General features: G+C 55.0%; 3 protein-coding genes across 4 annotated transcripts; 2 read left to right on the top strand and 1 right to left on the bottom strand.

The window, feature by feature from the left end:
- Positions 1–201: 201 nt before the first annotated feature.
- Positions 202–9,596, top strand: PLTP (phospholipid transfer protein). The gene is made up of 16 exons (XM_019749686.2): positions 202–355; positions 830–1,055; positions 1,145–1,244; positions 1,958–2,086; positions 2,377–2,532; positions 3,519–3,582; positions 3,668–3,731; positions 4,423–4,514; positions 5,498–5,674; positions 5,763–5,819; positions 7,042–7,206; positions 7,304–7,371; positions 8,499–8,541; positions 8,619–8,682; positions 8,766–8,842; positions 9,270–9,596. Exons 2-16 carry the CDS (start codon positions 956–958, stop codon positions 9,405–9,407), a joined length of 1,494 nt encoding a protein of 497 aa, XP_019605245.2. The 5' UTR covers positions 202–355; positions 830–955; the 3' UTR covers positions 9,408–9,596.
- CTSA (cathepsin A) lies at positions 9,527–15,924 on the bottom strand. The gene is made up of 15 exons (XM_019749687.2): positions 15,786–15,924; positions 15,403–15,584; positions 15,119–15,230; positions 14,668–14,718; positions 14,491–14,577; positions 14,095–14,250; positions 13,674–13,765; positions 13,240–13,324; positions 12,569–12,660; positions 12,415–12,493; positions 12,186–12,325; positions 11,416–11,491; positions 10,506–10,595; positions 10,226–10,330; positions 9,527–9,969 (listed from the first exon to the last, which is right to left on the bottom strand). The coding sequence occupies exons 2-15, from the start codon at positions 15,582–15,584 to the stop codon at positions 9,886–9,888; spliced, it is 1,431 nt and encodes a 476-aa protein (XP_019605246.2). The 5' UTR covers positions 15,786–15,924; the 3' UTR covers positions 9,527–9,885.
- A 288-nt stretch (positions 15,925–16,212) lies between these two features.
- Positions 16,213–18,001, top strand: NEURL2 (neuralized E3 ubiquitin protein ligase 2). 2 transcript variants are annotated; one of them, XM_019749692.2, is made up of 2 exons: positions 16,213–16,954; positions 17,750–18,001. In XM_019749692.2, exons 1-2 carry the CDS (start codon positions 16,213–16,215, stop codon positions 17,794–17,796), a joined length of 789 nt encoding a protein of 262 aa, XP_019605251.2. In that variant the 3' UTR covers positions 17,797–18,001. The 2 variants fall into 2 exon arrangements, with proteins under 2 accessions (XP_019605251.2, XP_019605250.2); XM_019749691.2 differs by having other exon boundaries at positions 17,764–18,001.
- Positions 18,002–18,510: the final 509 nt, after the last annotated feature.

Consider the following 18,510-nt stretch of genomic DNA (forward strand, 5'->3'; position numbering starts at 1 on the left):
TTGGAATCAAGGTCCCAGCGAAGCAAGGATTGTTGGGGCAGGGATAGCGGACTCCTGCATTTCCCTCCCTCCTGCCCGGTTCGGGTCCCCCACTTGTCTTGACAGCGGCCGGGCAAGTCACGGGGCTCTGTACAGCCGTCTCCACCATCCCGGCTGCCAGCGTCCCGCCCCATCCCCTCCCAATCCTGGAGGGAGGAGAGGAGAGCGGAAAGAGGGGGGTCAGAAAGGCCCGGCTTTATAAAGACGGCTGGAACAGCGCTGCCTGCCAGACCCTACCGCCGGGATCTCCAGCTCTGCCCGCCGCCCCACGTGACCGCGCCGACCCCCCCACACCCCACTTCCCAGCTCCACCGCAGTGAGTTGGGGCGCGTCCCCATTCACCCCCCGACCTTTGCCGAGCCGCGTGGTCTACTGAACCCGGGGTGGGGAGGACAGCTCATCAAGGAGGGCGTTGAAATGGGGGACACCAGGCAGAATCCCGATAGCAGGGATTTAGGACCCAGGGAAGCCGGGAGACCCCTCTCCTCCCCCGGCTGGGGGCCTGGGAGACAGCAAGCCAACCCCCAGGAATGCATTTGCAGCTGTTACCATGGTAACGTGCAAGCCGCGCTTGCTCTCCGCTAAAGGAAAGAAGAGGTTGGTGGGGTAGCAAGGGCTGGTCCCCGGGAGGTCCAAATTCCTCAAGCAGCGGTAGCACGAGGAAACCGAGGGTGTCCCCTTCCCTGTCCCAGTGCCGCACATCCTCTGGGAGCTAGACCGCAAGTCTTATCGCCTCCCTGAGCCTCAGCTTCTGCTTCTGTCTAATGGAGGCAATATTATTGGTTCCAAGTTCCCCGAAGAGCTATCTCGAGGGTAAAGATCCGGGCCAGCCCCCTCTCCTGGTCGGACATCCGAGCAGTGGGTTTTAGTGGCCGGGTGGCTGCCGCGACCCCACCCCACCCCAAGCCCGCTCGCCATGGCCCTCTTCGGGGCCCTCTTCCTAGCGCTGCTGGCAGGCGCTTACGCCGAGATCCCCGGCTGCAAGATCCGCATCACCTCCAAGGCGCTGGAGCTGGGTAAGGCGCGGGTGCGGGCAGGTGTGCGGGTGAGGGTGAGGTCAGCCCAGCAGTGGGCGCAGGAGCTGAGGGTCTCGCTGCTGCCTCAGTGAAGCAGGAGGGGCTGCGCTTTCTGGAGCAAGAGCTGGAGACCATCACTATTCCGGACCTGCGGGGTAGAGAGGGCCAGTTCTTCTACAACATCTCTGAGTAAGTAGGGGGCCCCGGGGCGGGGTTTCCGCGGTGGGGGCGGGGCTTAGGAAATACCGAAGGGAGACTATTTCCGGAGACTGGATGGCCAAGTGAAATGGGGGCGTGGCCAAGTCAATGAGGCCGGACTTTAGAAACGGGATGGGGCTGAGAAGATAAAGGCTAAGCAGATGGGCGTGGCCTAGGACATATAGGCGGGGCCAAGAAAAGCATAAGCCGTGAAATTGAGGCGTGGCCAAAGAGCACGAGAGAGGTGGAGTGAAGAAATTTACCAATGGATGAGAGTGGGGTCTATGGCACTCGAGTGGAGCTAATGGGAGCGGCCCTGGGAACAGATAAAGGCCTGTGTTTTAGGATGGAGGGGACCGGTGGGGCGCAGCTTATGTGCAAAATGGAGACAAAATCAAAGGGCGCGGTTAAGGTTAAAAGACCAGGTCTTGTAACCCCAGGGTGTGAGGGTGAAGGGAGTGCAAGGAACAAGACTTCTAAGAGAAGAGGTGAAGCTCACTTTTAACACCTGGGTCAGTAGAAGCTCATCTCCAAGCCACCCTAGTCCAAGTGGAGCCACCCAAGTCCAAGGTGGGCACTTGAGGAGCAATGGAAGAATTCATTCCATCTACCCCACCTTCCCGGACTGAGACAAGGGACTGAATTTCCTGTGGTTGGGTGGGGTCCCCTCTTGGTCCTGAATCTGACCCTGAGGCCTCCTGCAGGGTGAAGGTCACAGAGCTGCAGCTGACATCCTCTGAGCTCCATTTCCAGCCAAAGCAGGAGCTAGTGCTACAAATCACCAATGCCTCTTTGGGGATACGTTTCCAGAGACAGCTTCTCTACTGGTTCTTGTGAGGACCTGGCACTCTCAGGGGAGTAGCGGGTGGCTTGGGAGGGCTGGGGGTGCTTGGGACTGTGGGCAATCCCTTAGCCTTTCTGAGTCTCAGTTTCTCCATCTATACAATAGGAACGGTCATACCCACTTCATGAGGGTTGTTAAGGGTTGGTCGAATGCTTAGTAAACTGTAGAAGTGAAGCCTTATTAAGAAGTATCACGATGTATGGGGGTGAGGAGACGGTCCATGGAGATTCAGTTAAACTCCAAGCTGGGGTGAACATTAACCCTAACCCTCTTTGGCAGCTATGATGGGGGCCATATCAACGCCTCCGCTGAGGGTGTATCCATCCGCATCGCTCTGCACCTCTCCCGAGATCCCACGGGCCGGATGAAAGTGTCCAATGTCTCCTGCCAGGCCTCTGTCTCCAGAATGCACGCAGCCTTTGGGGGAACCTTCAGGTAAGCCCCACCCCCAACCCCAGTGCACCCACTTTGAGCCCCACAGCTCGTCTGCCTAGTGCAATGCAAAGTGCACAGGCTTGGGAGTCAGACCATCTGGGTCCAAATCTCAGGGCCACCATTTCATGGCTGTGTGATCTTGGGCAAGTCCCTGAAGCTCTGTGCCTCAATTTCCTCATTGGTCATATGGGGATGATAATAGACCCTATTTTATAAGATGTTGTGAGGCTTATTTGTGTTAACATATGTAAAAATATTTAGAACAGTACCTGGCATATATGGCTAGCCACTTAGATAAGAGTAACTAGAGGATACGTGTGCACAGTTGGGCATGAACTGGGTTCTCAGTAATTGGTAGTGCTTACTAATAACAAAAATAATTACAATAGGTCTAGGTTTTGGGCTGAGAAGGGGACTTTGTACTTGCTCTGGAAGAGGGTGGGAAAGAGAAGGGTAGATTTATCAACTCGAATTGGTACACTGTCAATTTTTTACTTATTCAACCAAGTGTGTGCCAGTCCCTGTCAGAAAGGAACTCAGAGCCTAGTTGGAGGGACAAAACATATGTCATTGAGGTCCTGAGCGAGGGACTAAGAAAATATCCTGAGTGTTCAGAGGGCAGTCGAGGGAGACTGCCTGAAAAAGGAAACATCTGAGCCAGACGGAAGTATAGGACAGGGGCACTGAGGGTGGATGGGTGGGCGTGGGTAAGCCCATGGAGGAGGCAGTGCTCAGAGCGGGTTTGAGGAACGGTGAGAAGATTCATTTGGCTCGCTGGGGGCTGGGGTAGGAGAGGAAATCTTGAGAATAAGGCGAGAGGGGATTTGGCCCACGTCCTGGAAAACGTCTATTAAAGAGCTGGTGACTGAGGTCAAAATTGATGTATCCATCCCCACTGCCTCCCTCTCTGGTCACTGTGATCTCTCCTGGACCTGGATTGGGATGGGGGCAGGGTGTGGGCTCACCTGGCTATCCTCTCGTCACAGGAGGGTGTATGAGATCCTCTCCACGTTCATCACCTCGGGGATGCGCTTCCTCCTCAACCAGCAGGTATAGGCAGTGGCAGGTCTGGGGGACGGTGGCAGTGGGCATGCGTGTCTTTCAAAGGCCCTAACTCTGGCCCCCCACCTCCCAGATCTGCCCCGTGCTCTTCCATGCGGGCATGGTGCTGCTCAACTCCCTCCTGGACACCGTGCCTGGTGAGTTGGCGCTGACAGGGTGGAGAGCTCTGGGCCAGGCCCTGGGGCTGGATTGGGGGTGAGGAGGAGGCTGGGGACACAGCTGTCAGGCAGCGCCTCAAAGGAGGCCCCTTTCATGCCCTGCTGTGGAAGGGTCGTGGGTTCAAATGTGGCCTCTGCCACCCATTTGCTGTGTGACCCAAGGCAAGTATTCACTTCTCGCTGGGACTTGGGTTTCTCGCTTGGCTGGCGTTCCTCCTGGGGTTCCTGTGAGGACTAACTGAGGGGCTGGTGGCCAAGGTCCTCGATATGTGTTTGCTGGTCGCTGGGGTTCTATTTGTGTGCATCGCTGGGCACTGAATAGGTACTTAATGACCACGAATTCCCTTTCCCTAAGCTGTGACCTCTGTTTGCTGTGGGGCAGAGATCATCACGCCCCCCCACACACACAGGGCATGAGCAGGGAAAAGTAACGAAGGAAGGCAAGATCCTTTGCCATCTTGTTCAGTGAGCTGATGAAACCCCGGCAGTAGTAGCAGTAACAGCTAACATTGTTGAGCACTTACTCCACATCAGGCCCTAAGTGTTTTCCACATAAAACTAATTTGATCCTCATAACAACCATTTTATGGATGAGAAACTGAGGCCCACAGAGCGTAAGCACCTTGCCCAGCATCATACAGCTTCGAGTGACTTGAGCCCCTCCCTGCAGTACGCATTTCTGTGGACAATTTCGTTGGCATTGACTACTCCCTCCTAAAGGATCCTGCGGTCTCTGCCAGCCATCTGGACATGGACTTCCGGGTGAGCTGCCCAGCTGGTGTGTGTGTCACCTCTGACCTAACTAGACTCCCTCCTTTTGCCCGGAATCACTGGTTTTGTCTTCCAAAAGCACAGCTCTCAGGAGGCCACTCCGTTGCTCGGAATGCTGTGGCCTCATTGCCTGCAGAACGAGGCCTACCTCCTGGGCCTGGCATTTGAGGCTTGTTACTCTTGTCTGGCCCCACCTTTCTAACTTCATCCTGTTCCTCTGCAGCTACTTTCCCAAATATGCCCCTAGCTTCCTACTTCAGGGCCTTTGCTCATGCACTGCCTTTCCCTGTCTCCCCTGAAGGAGTTGGACATAGAGCTCTGTGCACATAACCTCATTTCATCCTCTCACAACCTGGGTGTCAGGTACTAACGTGATACCCATTTTAGAGATGTGGAGACTTGCTCAGAGAGGTGACACCACTTGCCCAAGGCCACACAGCACCTTTGCTCCTCTCAGTGGAGGGTAGCAGTTTCAGAGCTGACTCTGGAGCTAGAATGCCTGAAATTCAGATCCTGGCTCTGCCACTTACTAGCTACGTGACCATAAGCAAGTGGCTTAACTTTTCTGTGTCTGTTTCCTAATATGTAAATGGAAATAACACAGTAAGAAAACAAACCTCCTAAGATTAAAGGAGTTGGTCTGTGTAAAGAGCACAGAATTTCTACCATGTATATGTAAGCAGTAGCTACTATCTTTACTGCCACCTAGCTTTCCTTTCAAGTCCCTCTCAAATGCCACCGCCACCGTGAACCCCTTCCTGAGCCTCCCTTCTCTGGTCTGATGGCTTTGCTCCTTCACAGCACTCCAGCAGCCCTCCTTTTGATGCCTTCTAAGAAATGTGCTTGTGGGTCCCTCAAGGGCAGCCACTGGGTCTGACTCCCCACCATCCCCCACAATGCCTAGCGCAGGGCCTGGAGACATCTGGGTGCTGGGCCAGTCGGCCTTGGCCCTGAACCTGATCCCCGTACCACAGGGGTCCTTCTTTCCCCTGGACCAGGGGAACTGGAGCCTGCTCAACCAGGCAGTGGAGCCCCAGCTGCTGGAGGAGGAGCGGATGGTGTACGTGGCCTTCTCTGAGTTCTTCTTCGACACTGCCCTGGAGAGTTACTTCCAGGCAGGGGCCCTGCGGCTGTTGCTGGTGGGGGATAAGGTATGCTAGGGCCAGTCTGTGGGGTGGGCAAGAGGGGGCCAGTGATGTAGCTCCTGATGACCCTGCTTCACCCCCACCTCCCGTCCAGGTGCCCCGTGACCTGGACATGCTGCTGAGGGCCTCCTACTTTGGGAGCATTGTCCTGGTGAGTCTTACGGGAGGTAGGGACCTGCCCAGGGAGGGTGGGCACACGACCTGCAGGGGACCTGTGAAGTGTGCAGGGGTGGGGGGCCCAGGGGTAGCCATGGAGTAGACAGAAGGCCTGGCCTCTGGCTTCTGGCCAAGTCCCCTCTCCTAGCCGAGCCTGTGGCCACATCTGTGAAGGGGGCTCGCTACTTCCTGTGCTGTCCTTCATGAAGCCATGATGAGAATGGGCTGAGAACCCAAGCTCTGCAAGTGGAGGAACTTTAAAACGAGATATATATATATATATATATATATATATATATATATATATAATATTTTTTTTTGGCTTATTTTCCCTAGTTTAATGGGGAGAGGGGTGGGAGTTTAAAATTTTAAAAGAAATATTTCAGTGTTCTTAGTTCAGTTTTGTAAATGATGAAGCTAGGATGTGAACCTGGGTTTGAATCTGTGATTCCAGGTCACACTGGCATCGGATGCCCGTAGACACTAGCCATACTGTACAACCTCACAGGGTTGTCATGAATATTAAATGAACTAATACACGTAAAGCAAAACGAACAGGACCTGGAACACAGTACGTGCTCGGTAAACACCAGCTGCTATTACTATTGCCACCATTATCATCATCAAACTTACGGTCAAGCATTGTTAAGAGCATGGACTCTATTGCCAGACTGCCTGGGTTTGAATCCCAGTTCTGCAACTGAATAACTACATAATCTTGGCCAAGTTACTAAACCTCTCTGTGCCTCAATTGCCCCATCTCAAAAAGAATAATACCTGCCTCACATGGTTATGGTGAGAATTAAATGTAGTGTTGGGTGAAGAGTAAGCACTTGGTCAGTGTGCGGGAATTTAATAGGATTCGTACATTGCCTCTGGAAGAACTAGCACAGCAGCTGAGAGACAGGAGCTATGGCAGGGGGCTGGGATATGCAATGCAGACTGTCCCCGAGGAGTCGGGATGGGAGCTGGATCCTGAAATACTGAGAATTAGGAAAGCAGAGAGGGAAGGAGACACTCTTACAACAGGATGTCCCTTTGTGTGAACAAAGGCACAGAGACTGGACACAGTTCTGGAGGGTTTGTGAAGCCACAGCTGTTTTCTTATTTGTCACTCTGGGCTCCCAGAGGGCCGAGCCTGAGCCACCCCCTCCTCCCCGGGGGCTCCCCAGAGAACAAATCTGGGACTTGACCCTCCATCCTTGCTCTGTCTGCAGAGCCCAGCAGTGATTGACTCCCCGCTGAAGCTGGAGCTGCGGGTCATGGCACCACCTCGCTGTACCATCAAGCCCTCGGGCACCACCGTCTCCGTCACTGCCAGTGTCATCATCGCCCTGGCCCCACCCAACCAGCCCGAGGTCCAGCTGTCTACCATGGTCATGGTGCGGGCACCAGAATGAGGCCGGCCAAGGGTTGGGGAGAAGTGGGCTGGGGACCTGCCTGGTCAATAACACACTGCCCCTCCCCACATTCTCGCAGGACGCCCGACTCAGCGCCAAGATGACCCTCCGGGGGAAGGCACTGCGCATACAGCTGGACCTTCGCAAGTAGGCAGATGTCTGAACATCTTGAGCAAGCCCTTAACCTCTCCATATTTCAGTGTCTTCAGGATAATCACACCTGCCCACAACAATCGGGGGGCTAAAATTCAGTCATAGCTACCAGCCACTGGAGAGCTGCAGTCTTTCTTTGTTAATGCACAAAAAGGGCTTTATTAAAGTGTGACTTCTCTGCACTCACGACCCAGAGGCGGGCAGAGCCGGTATTATGACAGATACCCAAACTGGCCCAGTAAGGTTAAGTGACATGCCCAGTCACACAACAGAGACTAAGAACATGGGTTTGCGCAGAAACCTCAATACAACTTAGGTTTGAGATCTTAAGACAAGTCATTTTATCTTTCTAAGCTTCCTGGTCTTCGTGTGTTAAACACAGATAAAAGTAGCATCTACTTTCCAGGGCTGTGATGTCCAATGTGGTAGATACTAGCCACATATGGCTATTTCTGTTTCAATGAATTCTAATGAAATAGCTCCTCAGTTGTATTAACCACATTTCTGTAGCCACGTGGAGCTGGTGGCTACGGCCTGGAGAGTGCAGATACAGAACATTTTACAGAAAATTCTGTTGGACAGTGCTGTTCTAAGGAGTTAAATGAGTGTGACTACAGGGCAGTGGTTAAGAGCCTAGACTCTGGAGGCAAGGCAGGTGCTGCCATTTCCCAGCTGTGTGACTTTAGGCAAATTACTTAACTTTTTCTAGGCCTCACCTATAAAGTGCAGATTGTAACAGTGCCCACTTCTGGGGTTGTTATCAGGATCAAATCAGGTGGCATTTGAAAACATTTTAATATTTTAAACATGTTTAGTGTCTGGCAGGGAGTAAGCATTGTACGTTTTGTTAAATAAAAATAACACATGGAAAGCTATCAGCAGAACTCTAGGATGTAGGACGTGCTCAACAAACTAAGGAGCAAAAAAGGAGACCTAAAGAGGGAGAAATGGCTCACCCCAGGATACATACCTGGAGACCAGGAGAACCCCCTGGAAAGGTGGATAGGTGTGACATCTAAGACTGAAACTCGGCCTCTGGTGGCTAGGCCTGGACAGCCTGAGGGGGTGTGGGGGGAGCTTTCTGGACTCATGCTCACTGGGTGCTTCTTTCTCTCCCACAGGTTCCGAATCTACTCGAACCAGTCTACGCTGGAGACCCTGGCAGTGAGTTGGGAATGGTGGGTGGGTCGAGGCTGGGGTCAGGGTGAGCAGCTAAGGCAAACCCACTCCTTCCCCCCCAGCTGATCCCGCTGCAGGCCCCTCTGAAGACCATGCTGCAGATTGGGGTGATGCCCCTGCTCAATGGTAGGGTGGGGGGAATGAGGGGGGAGGGGGGAGGGGAGGGGAGCTGGGCGGGCCCAGACTCAGCCAGCTGTTCCCACTTACAGAGCGGACCCGGCGTGGGGTGCAGATCCCACTCCCTGAGGGGATAGACTTTGTGCACGAGGAGGTCACGAACCATGTGGTGAGTGGGCATCATGGGGAAGGAGGGCAGAGCCTCCCCTCCCTCTGCAGCTCCACAGAGCCCTCCACCATCTGACCCAGCTCCTCCCTTATCAATTGCCTCCTCCCATTTTAACCTTACATCAGGCTCCTCTAGCCCTTTGCACAGTCTGTGCCCTTACCGTGGGACAGTTCCCTGATTCCACCCCCAATCCTACTCATCTTTCAGGTCGTAGCTAAGAGGTCACCTCCTCTAGGAAGCCCTCCTTGACCCCCACAGGCTGTGCTCCTGCAGCCTCTGTTTCAGCATCCTTCCCTGGGAGTTGTATGAACCGCTGTGCTGTTGGCTCTCCCACTAGATTGAAAATGCAAGGCCAAGGTCGCTCTATCTCTAAACTCTGTCTTCAGTGGGGGAATAAATAGACTCCCTTCTCTGCCCCCCTGCACAGGGCTTCATCACCATCGGGGCGGACCTCCACTTTGCCAAAGGGCTTCGAGAGGTGATTGAGAAGAACAAGCCTGCCGTTCTCACGGACCCTGGGGCATCCAGTACCCCACCACCCTCCACGGTAGCGGCAGCTGTCTGAGCAGTCAACCCCTACCCCTGGCAGCTGCATTCAGGACTCCACTGTCTCTCATCCCCTCCCTCACTCTGTCACAGCCTATAGTGTCTTTTCTAATCCCCAGTGCCACAGAGAAGACGGGGTTTTAAGCTGTACCCAATTTAATTCCATAATCACAGTCAATCCAGCAATTACAGTCCGTCCAACCTCCCAGTGGGCTGTCCTGAGCTCTATTGTGTTCCTGGGGTGGCATCAGTGCATTAAGGGCATTCTTCAAGCAGGGAGGGGGCCGGGCCCCACCGCTGTCAGGAATAAAGTGCTAACTTCCCCCAAGGCTGTCTATGTGAGGCACAGGGGCCTGCTGGAGGGGGAAAACGGTGGGGAGCGGTCCTGGAGGCAGGGACCAGCCCCACAGGGACATTTTGCATCAAGGAGGACCTCCCTTCTAGCAGGAGAAGCTCGGAGGGCTGGATCAGGCAGTGAGGGCTGGCCCCTGGGGTCCTTAGTATGGCTGCTTATTCAGAAAGCGGGAGAACATGGTGAGGGCAGCCTGGGGCATGTCGGTGGGGACCATGTGTCCAGCGCCCTGAGGAGCAAAGCTTTGTGAGATTGCCTCCCTGTAGAGCCCCTGCCCCTGGGTGCTTCCTTCATCCCACTGGATTCCCCAAGCCAGTGCCCTTCCTCCTCCCCTGCCCCTGCCCCAAGCCTTCCATTCTTCCAGTCTCCCCCAGGAAACCTGCCCTTACACGGGCCACATGGTAACCAGCATAACAGGAAATGGGAAGGAAAGGACAGGTGGTTCCCCTCTAGCCCTAGCGAGCCCTCCCAGGCCCAGGACTTACCTTGATGGTGAGAAAGGCGATGTGGGAGAACTCCTTCACGAAGCCAGCAATCTGTTCCCCACTGTCCCCGTAGTCAACTAACCAGGGCCGGCGCTGCACCTCCATCTGCCCCACCGGGAAAGACTTAGTGGCTCAGAGCCACCCATCATTCCTGCTCACAGCTGCCAAGCCTCAAGACCTCAGGGGCCGGAACTCCTCCAGGTGTGCCCTGTGTCTGCCAGGCACGCTCGCCCTACCCCTGCAACCAGCCTCTCCCCCGGGGCCAGCATCCCTGCTTTACCTTCTGGTTGAGAGAATCCACAAACCACTCATCCCCCATGAAATTGCAGGCCATGTCCACATCTCCGTTGTAGAGCAGGATCCGGTATTTCTGGAATAGGGCAGGGGAGAAGAGGGGCATCTAGAATAAAGCCAGGTCCCTGCCCTCACCAGGCTCAAGTCCTACCCCTCAGGGAATTCAAGGGGTCCAGCTAAACAGCACGGACCAGGAAATGCTTGTGTTTTCTGATTGCTTCCTACAGTGCTCTACAGAATGCTTTACCTATGAAGGTACATACCATTATTAATCCCATTTTACAGATGGGGAAACCAAGTCTCAAGATATGTGAGGAACCTGCCTAGGGCCACATGCTTAGTAAAGGAACTTGCACCCAGGCAATCTGACCCCAGAGCTGTATAGACCTGGTCCTAACCTGGTTCTGCCAGTGTCTCCTAGGTGACCTTGGACAAAGCTCTCTCCTACCCTGGACTTCCATTTGCCCATTTTTTAAATTTTTTTCAACTTTTGTTTATTTTAAGCTCCAAGTCAAGCAGTTGTTTCAACCTAGTAGTGGAGGGCGCATCTCACAGTGGCCCATGCAGGAATTGAACCAGCGACCCTGGTGTTATGAGCACCACACTCTATCACACTGAGCCAGCTGGCCGGCCGCCCCATTTGCCCATTTGTAACACGATCTGACCAGCTCTTCTCACCCTAAAGGCTCCTTGGCTGATGCAGACCCCTCAGCCTCCAACAGCAGAGCAGCATGGAGTGGGGCAAAAGCCACTTCCAAATGCTGACCCTGCCAACTACAGGACCTCAGGCAAGTGACTTCACATCTTGGAGTTTTAGTTTCCCGTCTCCCTGCCTTGCCCTACACCTCCAGGGCCCTGGGGCTGCTGGTAGACACCGCTGTGCTGCTCCTACTCACCTTTGTGGCGAGCAGCTTAAGGTACGGAGAGTACATGCTTTGGAAGAGACGGCGGTATTGTAGATTCACCAGGAAGCTGCGGGAACATGTGGGCAGGCCCCGGGAAGACCAGGTCGGGGAGAAAAAGAGTCAACAGATCAGACCCCCCTCCTACCCCCAAGCTCCAGCCTAGGAGGCAGACAGCTGGGATTCAGTCCCTTCCTCGGGCGTGCCACCTCTCTAGGACTTACTTGGATGGGGGGCTGGAATTCAGAGGTCCTCAACCCACCCCATTTAGAAATACATAGGGACACTTTGGTTGTTTCAATGACTGGGAAGTAACTGGCACTTAAGAGTGTAGGGGCTCACAAGTGTGAGAAGCACAGCGTAAACAACAGCTGGGCACGGGTACTGACCGATCCAGAAGGGACCTGAGTGGCCCCTGCTGTATCAGGCATCACCTTTTTATTGCAGGGGTCACAGGAGATCTGAGCAGGTGGGGATGGTATTGGAGTAGGGGTGGGGGTGGGGTTGGGAGCATGTTTATTTACTAAATGCCATGGAAGTAATTGCTATTTTAACAACCAATGTGGCCATTTAAGAATGAACTGGCTGAGTATCAACCAAGTTAGGAGTTTAACATCCTGTACAACAATTCACTGTCGCGCCCTGAGAGCTCGCAGTACACCCTTTGAGAAACTCTAGCCAAAGGATCCCTGGGAATCTTTCTGATGCCCGTGAGCCCCAACAGCCTGCCACCCCCCAGGCCACACGTGGCCACAGAACCTCACTTGCACATGTCCCAGCGGGGCAGCTGCTCGGGGATGTGGAGGGCCTTCCTCACGAAAGGGTTGTTGAGGTAGGTGGAGGGGGCTGTGGTGTTGGTGCAGGGGGGGTCCAGCTGTACCCTAACCCCAGAACGCAGCAGTGCCTGGAGGGGCAGACGGAGCTTCAGGGTCTTCGCTTCTTCCCTGCCCTGCCCCTCCCACCCCGCCGGGAGGAGGTCCAGGCCCTGTGCACCTGATGCCTCATCCCCTTGACTGGCAGGCGAGTGAAGATGTTGCCCAAATCCTGGACCATGACAGTATCCTTCTCAAACCTGCAAGAGAAGTGGGGGGGTGGGTGCCGGAGCCGCCACATGGGGCTGGCCCAGCGGGCACCTGGGCGTGCTTACCTTAAATGGCCGGGTACCCCCCCAGCACATGGGGCGTACAGGTTGTAGATGTTGAGCCCCGAGTTGCCCACGATGCGCGACACTTCCTGGACCTGCAGTGACACACCGAGCCACCATGCTTTACAAAACCCTGGCCACCTCATGACCTCACCACCTTGTCCCAAGATTTAGTGCTGTCCTACTTCACCTTGTCATTACCCTTCACCCCCCGTGAAGGTAAGAAACTGAGGCTCAGTGGAAAGAATCTACTAGACCTGGGACCAAATCCTAGTGCTCCTACTTCCTAGCACTGTGACTGCAGGCAAGTGACTTCAACACTCTTGGCCTGTTTCCTCATCTGGACAATGTGGATAATACAATCACCCTTGAGGGGGAATCTGGAAGATGAAGTAATCTACACTGACACTTCAGCAGTCCTGGCACTGGCCGATGTTGGATAAGTGAGAATGCCTCTCCCCACACAGCGGTTACAGGATTTGCCCAGCAGTCACAGGAAGTGGTGGTGGGAACACATCCATATTCACGTGTCCCAGAGACACCCAATTGCTGAAGGATGCAGGATAGGACAGCAATGGGGGGATGGGGGACAGGGAGTCCCCAGCGAGGGGATGTGGTCCTGTCCTCAGGATTGGAAGTATCAGGGGTGACACAGGGTAGGGGCAGAACCTCACACTCGTCACGCATTCTGGGTCTTTGTTGTCGTAGAAGTTACACTTGTTTTGAGAGCAGCAGTGGGTCTGGAGGGAAGACCAGAGCCTGTAGGAGATCAAAGTGAAAGTGCTTAGGCCCATGGTGGGCAGGTAAGGTGAGAGGCCCACCTTTTGCCTCCAACCTCCCAACACAACCTAACCCCAGGGGACAGAGGAAATCACAGACTGTGGTATGTAGGTCTCTAAACTAGCTGCCCTGGGGCCATCCTGCCAGCTCTCCTTGGTCCCTTTAAATTCTGATCTCCAGCCTTTGGTCTTTTAGCACCAAACCCTTTTAGCAACCTCAGCCCTCACCTTCTACTCATAAACCAGGGATATGATATGACTGGAGGACAGACATGAGATTTTGTAACCTGCCCCACCCTGAAGATTGCCCGACTTCCCCCCTCCCATACCTGTTCCCCAGAAGGCCATGGTAGTAGGCGAAATAGACGAGGGAGTTGTCATTCTGTTCATAGGAGGAGAGTCCATTGCCCACAGCCAACCCCTGTGAAACACCCAGTGTGTTCAGCTCATCGGTAGGATGAGGGGGAAGAGCCTCCCTTGACCTACATCCAGACCTCCAACAAATTGGCAGCTGAAACCCAGGGTGGTTTGTGGAGATGGGTGGGTGGGGGAGGCCACTCAACACATAGAACAAAGCTGGCAGCCTGACAGGTGAGTTTCCTGTCATGGGAGGCAAGTAAGCAGAGAGTGCCTCTTGAGGCAAGGATGCTATGAGGAAGACTGGGCTGGACGAGTTGACCTGTTTGACCTCAATAATCAGGAATCTATCGCTACAAGTTGCCTCCCCTCTCCCCTGCAGCTGTCAGGCACCTGAAGGTTCATGCTGGGATCCTGCATGACCAAGACAGCCAGGGTGGGGATGTAAATGCCGGCGTAGCTCTCTCCTGTCAGGAAAAGCTCATTGTTCTTGTACTCCGGGAAGAGGCGGAAGAAATCTTGAAGGGCCTCATAATTACTCTGGGCGACCTGGAGATGGCAGGGTGGGGGGAATCAGGAAGCTTTGGTATCTGAGCTGGGAAGAATTTCAGGGCTAATGACACCAACCCACCCTATTTGTGCAAGAGGAAGTGACTTGTAGTGACAAGACCACACCATATAGCATGTGACAGAGCCAGAAATGGACTCCAAGGCCATGCTCTTTCCCTGTATCATGCCACCTTTAAAGAACCAGGGGGGCTGGGGCACGTGGGCAGGCACTGGACTCACCTCGGTGTCATTGGTTGCGTAAGACCTGTCATTGGAGTAGGAAAAGCCCACCCCAGCTGGGGACTCCAGGTACAACATGTTGGCAATCTGGGGGGGACGAGGAAACAAGCTGAAGAGGGCTCCCCATCCCATCCAAGTGCCCAGTCATACCCGCAGGACCCACAGCACCGGCTATACCAGGTTCCAAGAATAGGGGTTGTACTCCAGGGTGACACCATCTGGCTGGATCTGAGGAGGGAAGAGAGAGCCGACTGGGTGGTGGGAATGGGCCACCCTGTCAAGCCAATGGCACAGATACAGAAACTGAGGCTCAGGAAAAGGACACTTTTTTTGTTTAGAAATCACAAAGGGGCTCTTGAGCCTTGCCTTTGCTCAGGCCCGCTCCAAACTCTTTGGAGTGCACTTTCTCTTCTAATAATGGCCCTTGAGCCACTTTCCGCTTGGGCCCGCTTCTATTTCTTTGAAGTGTACTTTTTCTTCTAATAAACTGCTTTTTCACTACTTTAAAAAAATAAAATATAAAAAAATCACAAAGGCCTTCTCTCCCTCTTCCCTGGCCTTTTCCTTTGGGAAATGTCCCCTCCCTCTTCCTTTCCTGGGTTATGGAGGAGAGCCGCTTTCCACTCACCAGGAAGGGCCCGTGCTCGGTGAGGAAGCCATCTAGGGAGCTGCAGCCCGGCCCTCCGTTGAGCCAAAGCACCACAGGGCTGGTCTTGGGATCCTTCTGGGACTCCACAAACCTGGGAGGGGAGTGAGGCCCGGGTGGGCGCAGGTGGAGGCGCCCCTTCCAGCCCTCCCTGCTCCCAGGCTCCCTCAGGGGGCTTCAGGACGCCCCACCCCCCAGCCCTCTCCCCTGGTGGGCATCGCAGTGTCCCTTCCCACCCGCCATGGGAGGCAGGGAGGGCTGCGGACCAGTAGTGGAGGTGCTTCGAGCCGGAGCCTTTGAGGTAGCCAGAGTATTGGCGGAAAGACGGCTGTTTGGCCAGCCCGGGCAGACACTGGATTTCGTCCTGGTCGGGGGCTGCCTCGCCTCGAGGCCCCCAGAAGAGCAGCAGCAGCAGAAAGAACCGCGGCGACAAAGCTGCTAGGACCATCTGCGGACAAAGCGGGTGCCGGCTGTTTACTGGTTCCTGGCTGCTCAGCGACTGCATGCAGCTGTCCCTGGGGAGGAGCTGGCGACGCATCGCCGAGGAAGCCTCGGCCCGGGCCTCAACTCCCACCGCCGAGCCTCTTCCGCTCGCCCCTCGGGCGGTCAGGGGCTCCGGGATCCCTTCCAGCCTCCAGAGTCCCCTCACCTCTGCTTCCCCGCGTCCTTGCTTCCCAGGAAGTGTCTGGCGACTGGGTCATGTGTAGGCCGAGTCACGTGTACTCCCACATCACGTGACAGACTTCCTCCAGCTGCACTCGGGTCTGCGCACCCGGGGGATGGAGGGGGCGGTGGCTGCAGCTGTCGGCGCCGGGGGAGGGTCCACGGGCCTCGCAGGTCATATCCTGGGCTCCCCCGATCAGATGACCCAGGTGTGGATGGCCAGGATACCCCCAGACCCCGAGGACGTCCTGTTCTAGGCAGGATGGCGAAGCAAGCGGCACTAGGACCCCCGGGCAGAGCCTTGGGCAAGGGAGTCCAGGGGGAAATACCTTACATGGTGCCCCCGCGGTCACCTTCTGAGCCTGCAGCCCAAAATAGTCCCCGGAGTTGCGGGCCTGACTCGGGGCGGGGAAATGGCTGCTGTCTTCGACCCTGTGGAACTGGGTGCACCCTGGGGACCCGCGCGCCCCGAGCCCCCTCCCACCCGCTTCCACCGGGTGCACGGTGCCAACATCCGCGTGGACCCTTCCGGGACACGGGCCACACGCGTGGAGAGCTTCGCCCACGGCGTGTGCTTCAGTCGCGAGCCACTGGCTCCAGGCCAGGTATTCCTGGTTGAGATCGAGGAGAAAGAGTTAGGCTGGTGCGGCCACCTACGCCTCGGCCTGACTGCGTTAGACCCCGCCAGTCTGGCCGCCGTGCCCGAGTTTTCGCTGCCCGACCTGGTCAGCCTCGGCCACACCTGGGTCTTCGCTATCACGCGCCATCACAACCGCGTGCCCCGCGAGGGCGGCCCAGAGGCGGAGGCAGTGGCCCCCAGCCGACCCCCAGCCCTCCTGGTGGAACCGTATCTGTGCATTGAGCAGTTTCGCATTCCCCGCGACCGCCTGGTGGGCCGCAGTCGGCCGGGGCTCTACAGTCACCTGTTGGACCAGCTCTATGAGCTGAATGTGCTGCCTCCGACCGCGCGCCGTAGCCGCCTGGGCGTTCTCTTTTGCCCACGCCCGGACGGTACGGCCGACATGCACATCATCATCAACGGCGAGGACATGGGCCCCAGCGCCCGGGGGCTGCCAGCCGCCCAGCCCCTCTACGCAGTGGTGGACGTGTTTGCCTCCACCAAGAGCGTGCGCTTGGTCCAGCTTGAGTATGGCTGTAGGTATCCCACCCCCTGGGCAGCGACCCCTCCTGGCCCACTGTGGGGACAGGAACTTGCTAGGCTCCCAAGCCGGGTAGCATGGCCTTGGGCTGCCCAGCGTTAATTTACAAGTTGGGGAATCTGACTTCAAATTCTGCCTCTGCTTGTGATCTTGGACAAGTCATTCCCTGGCTCTGCGCCTCAGTTTACCCATCTGTGAGTTTACCCTGGCTGTGATTGATTAGGATGCCCTCCAAGTTGCCTTCTGGTTTTGACAGTATTTTCTGTATTAACCTAAGGCAGGGATTCTAAGCTGCTTTGAGACCCTGGGCCTCTCTGAGAATTGTGTGCTTTTAGTAGGTACCTGCTCATAGATTTGGGCATACCAATTTAAAGGTATCACAGACCCAAACTGAGTTTCTTAATCTTGACACCTGATTCATTATCGCTCTAGTAAGCCCTTTATTTAGACCTCTGATCACATTTTATGAATTCAGTGAGCTAGAACCCACCCTGTGCCAGGCCTACACTGGAGGCTCAAGTTGCATAGCTAAATCAGACACTATTCCTGCCCCCAGAAGCTGCTAAGGGAGGGGCAAGGGAGTGCTGGGTGTTATAGAAAAAGGGCTGCAGCATTGGAAAAGTGTTGTGAACGAGATGCTTATCTCCACCACATGAACAGCCCCATGAAGCAGAGGAGGCCCAGAGAGCAGAAGGGAATGGCCCGAGTTAACAACAAAGGGGGGGACCCAGACCTAGATCTTCTGGGTCTCAGCCTCAGACCCACCCTCAGTTCAGTTTGCCTTTGACAGCCTTCTTTCCACAGTGCCGTCCCTGCAGACTCTGTGTCGCCTCGTGATCCAGAGAAGTGTGGTGCACCGGTTGGCCATTGATGGGCTCCACCTGCCCAAAGGACTCAAGGATTTCTGCAAGTATGAGTGAAGGCCTGCAGCCACCCTGGAGCAGGGCCCAGGAGCATGTCCTGGCCCCGGAGCTGTGGCTGGTCTGAAGCTGGCCATGTGCTGACAGCCAGGACCAGAAATAAAGACAGCTGGTGCTAATCATTGGAGGGTGTCCTTGCCCCTGAAGCCGGTGAGGAGCACTTTTAGAATCCCTGTGGGTCAGCAGGTCAGAGCAAGAGAGAACAGTTTAGACATCACCTAGACCAGTGGCTCTTAGCCTGGCTTCTCGTCAGTTATCTGGGATATGTAAGAGTGCTGATGCTCCAGACTCCATTTTCAGAGACTCTCACGAGATTTGTCAGAGGATTAGGCCTAGACATTGTTTTTTTTGTAAAAGCTCCCTGGAGATTCTAATGTACAGCCAGGGTTGAGAAGCATTTCCCTGGAACAGAGGTCTCACCTTTGGCACATATTATAATCACTTGAGGAACTTTGAAAAATACTGATAACTGGGTCTGACACCGGGATTCTGATTTAATTGGTCTGAGATGAGGCTGGGCATCAAGATTTCTAAAAGCTCCCAGGAGAATCTAATGTGCAGCCCAGTGTGAGAACCAGTGCCCTAGACCAACTATTTCATTTTGCAGTTGGGAAAGCGAAGCAGAGATGGG

Source organism: Rhinolophus sinicus, linkage group LG13 (assembly GCF_036562045.2).
Source record: "Rhinolophus sinicus isolate RSC01 linkage group LG13, ASM3656204v1, whole genome shotgun sequence".
NCBI classification, from domain to species: domain Eukaryota; kingdom Metazoa; phylum Chordata; class Mammalia; order Chiroptera; family Rhinolophidae; genus Rhinolophus; species Rhinolophus sinicus.

Excerpts from the sequence above, each read along its gene's own strand:
- PLTP (XM_019749686.2), top strand. The coding sequence starts at position 956 with ATGGCCCTCTTCGGGGCCCTCTTCCTAGCGCTGCTGGCAGGCGCTTAC. Across the intron at positions 3,583-3,667 it reads GCTTCCTCCTCAACCAGCAG|ATCTGCCCCGTGCTCTTCCA; the intron begins GTATAGGCAGTG and ends CCCACCTCCCAG. Across the intron at positions 5,675-5,762 it reads TGTTGCTGGTGGGGGATAAG|GTGCCCCGTGACCTGGACAT; the intron begins GTATGCTAGGGC and ends CCTCCCGTCCAG.
- CTSA (XM_019749687.2), bottom strand. The coding sequence starts at position 15,584 with ATGGTCCTAGCAGCTTTGTCGCCGCGGTTCTTTCTGCTGCTGCTGCTC. Across the intron at positions 10,331-10,505 it reads TGGATTCTCTCAACCAGAAG|ATGGAGGTGCAGCGCCGGCC; the intron begins GTAAAGCAGGGA and ends CCGGTGGGGCAG. Across the intron at positions 9,970-10,225 it reads TCGCCTTTCTCACCATCAAG|GGCGCTGGACACATGGTCCC; the intron begins GTAAGTCCTGGG and ends TTTGCTCCTCAG.
- NEURL2 (XM_019749691.2), top strand. The coding sequence starts at position 16,213 with ATGGCTGCTGTCTTCGACCCTGTGGAACTGGGTGCACCCTGGGGACCC. Across the intron at positions 16,955-17,763 it reads GGTCCAGCTTGAGTATGGCT|TGCCGTCCCTGCAGACTCTG; the intron begins GTAGGTATCCCA and ends TTCTTTCCACAG.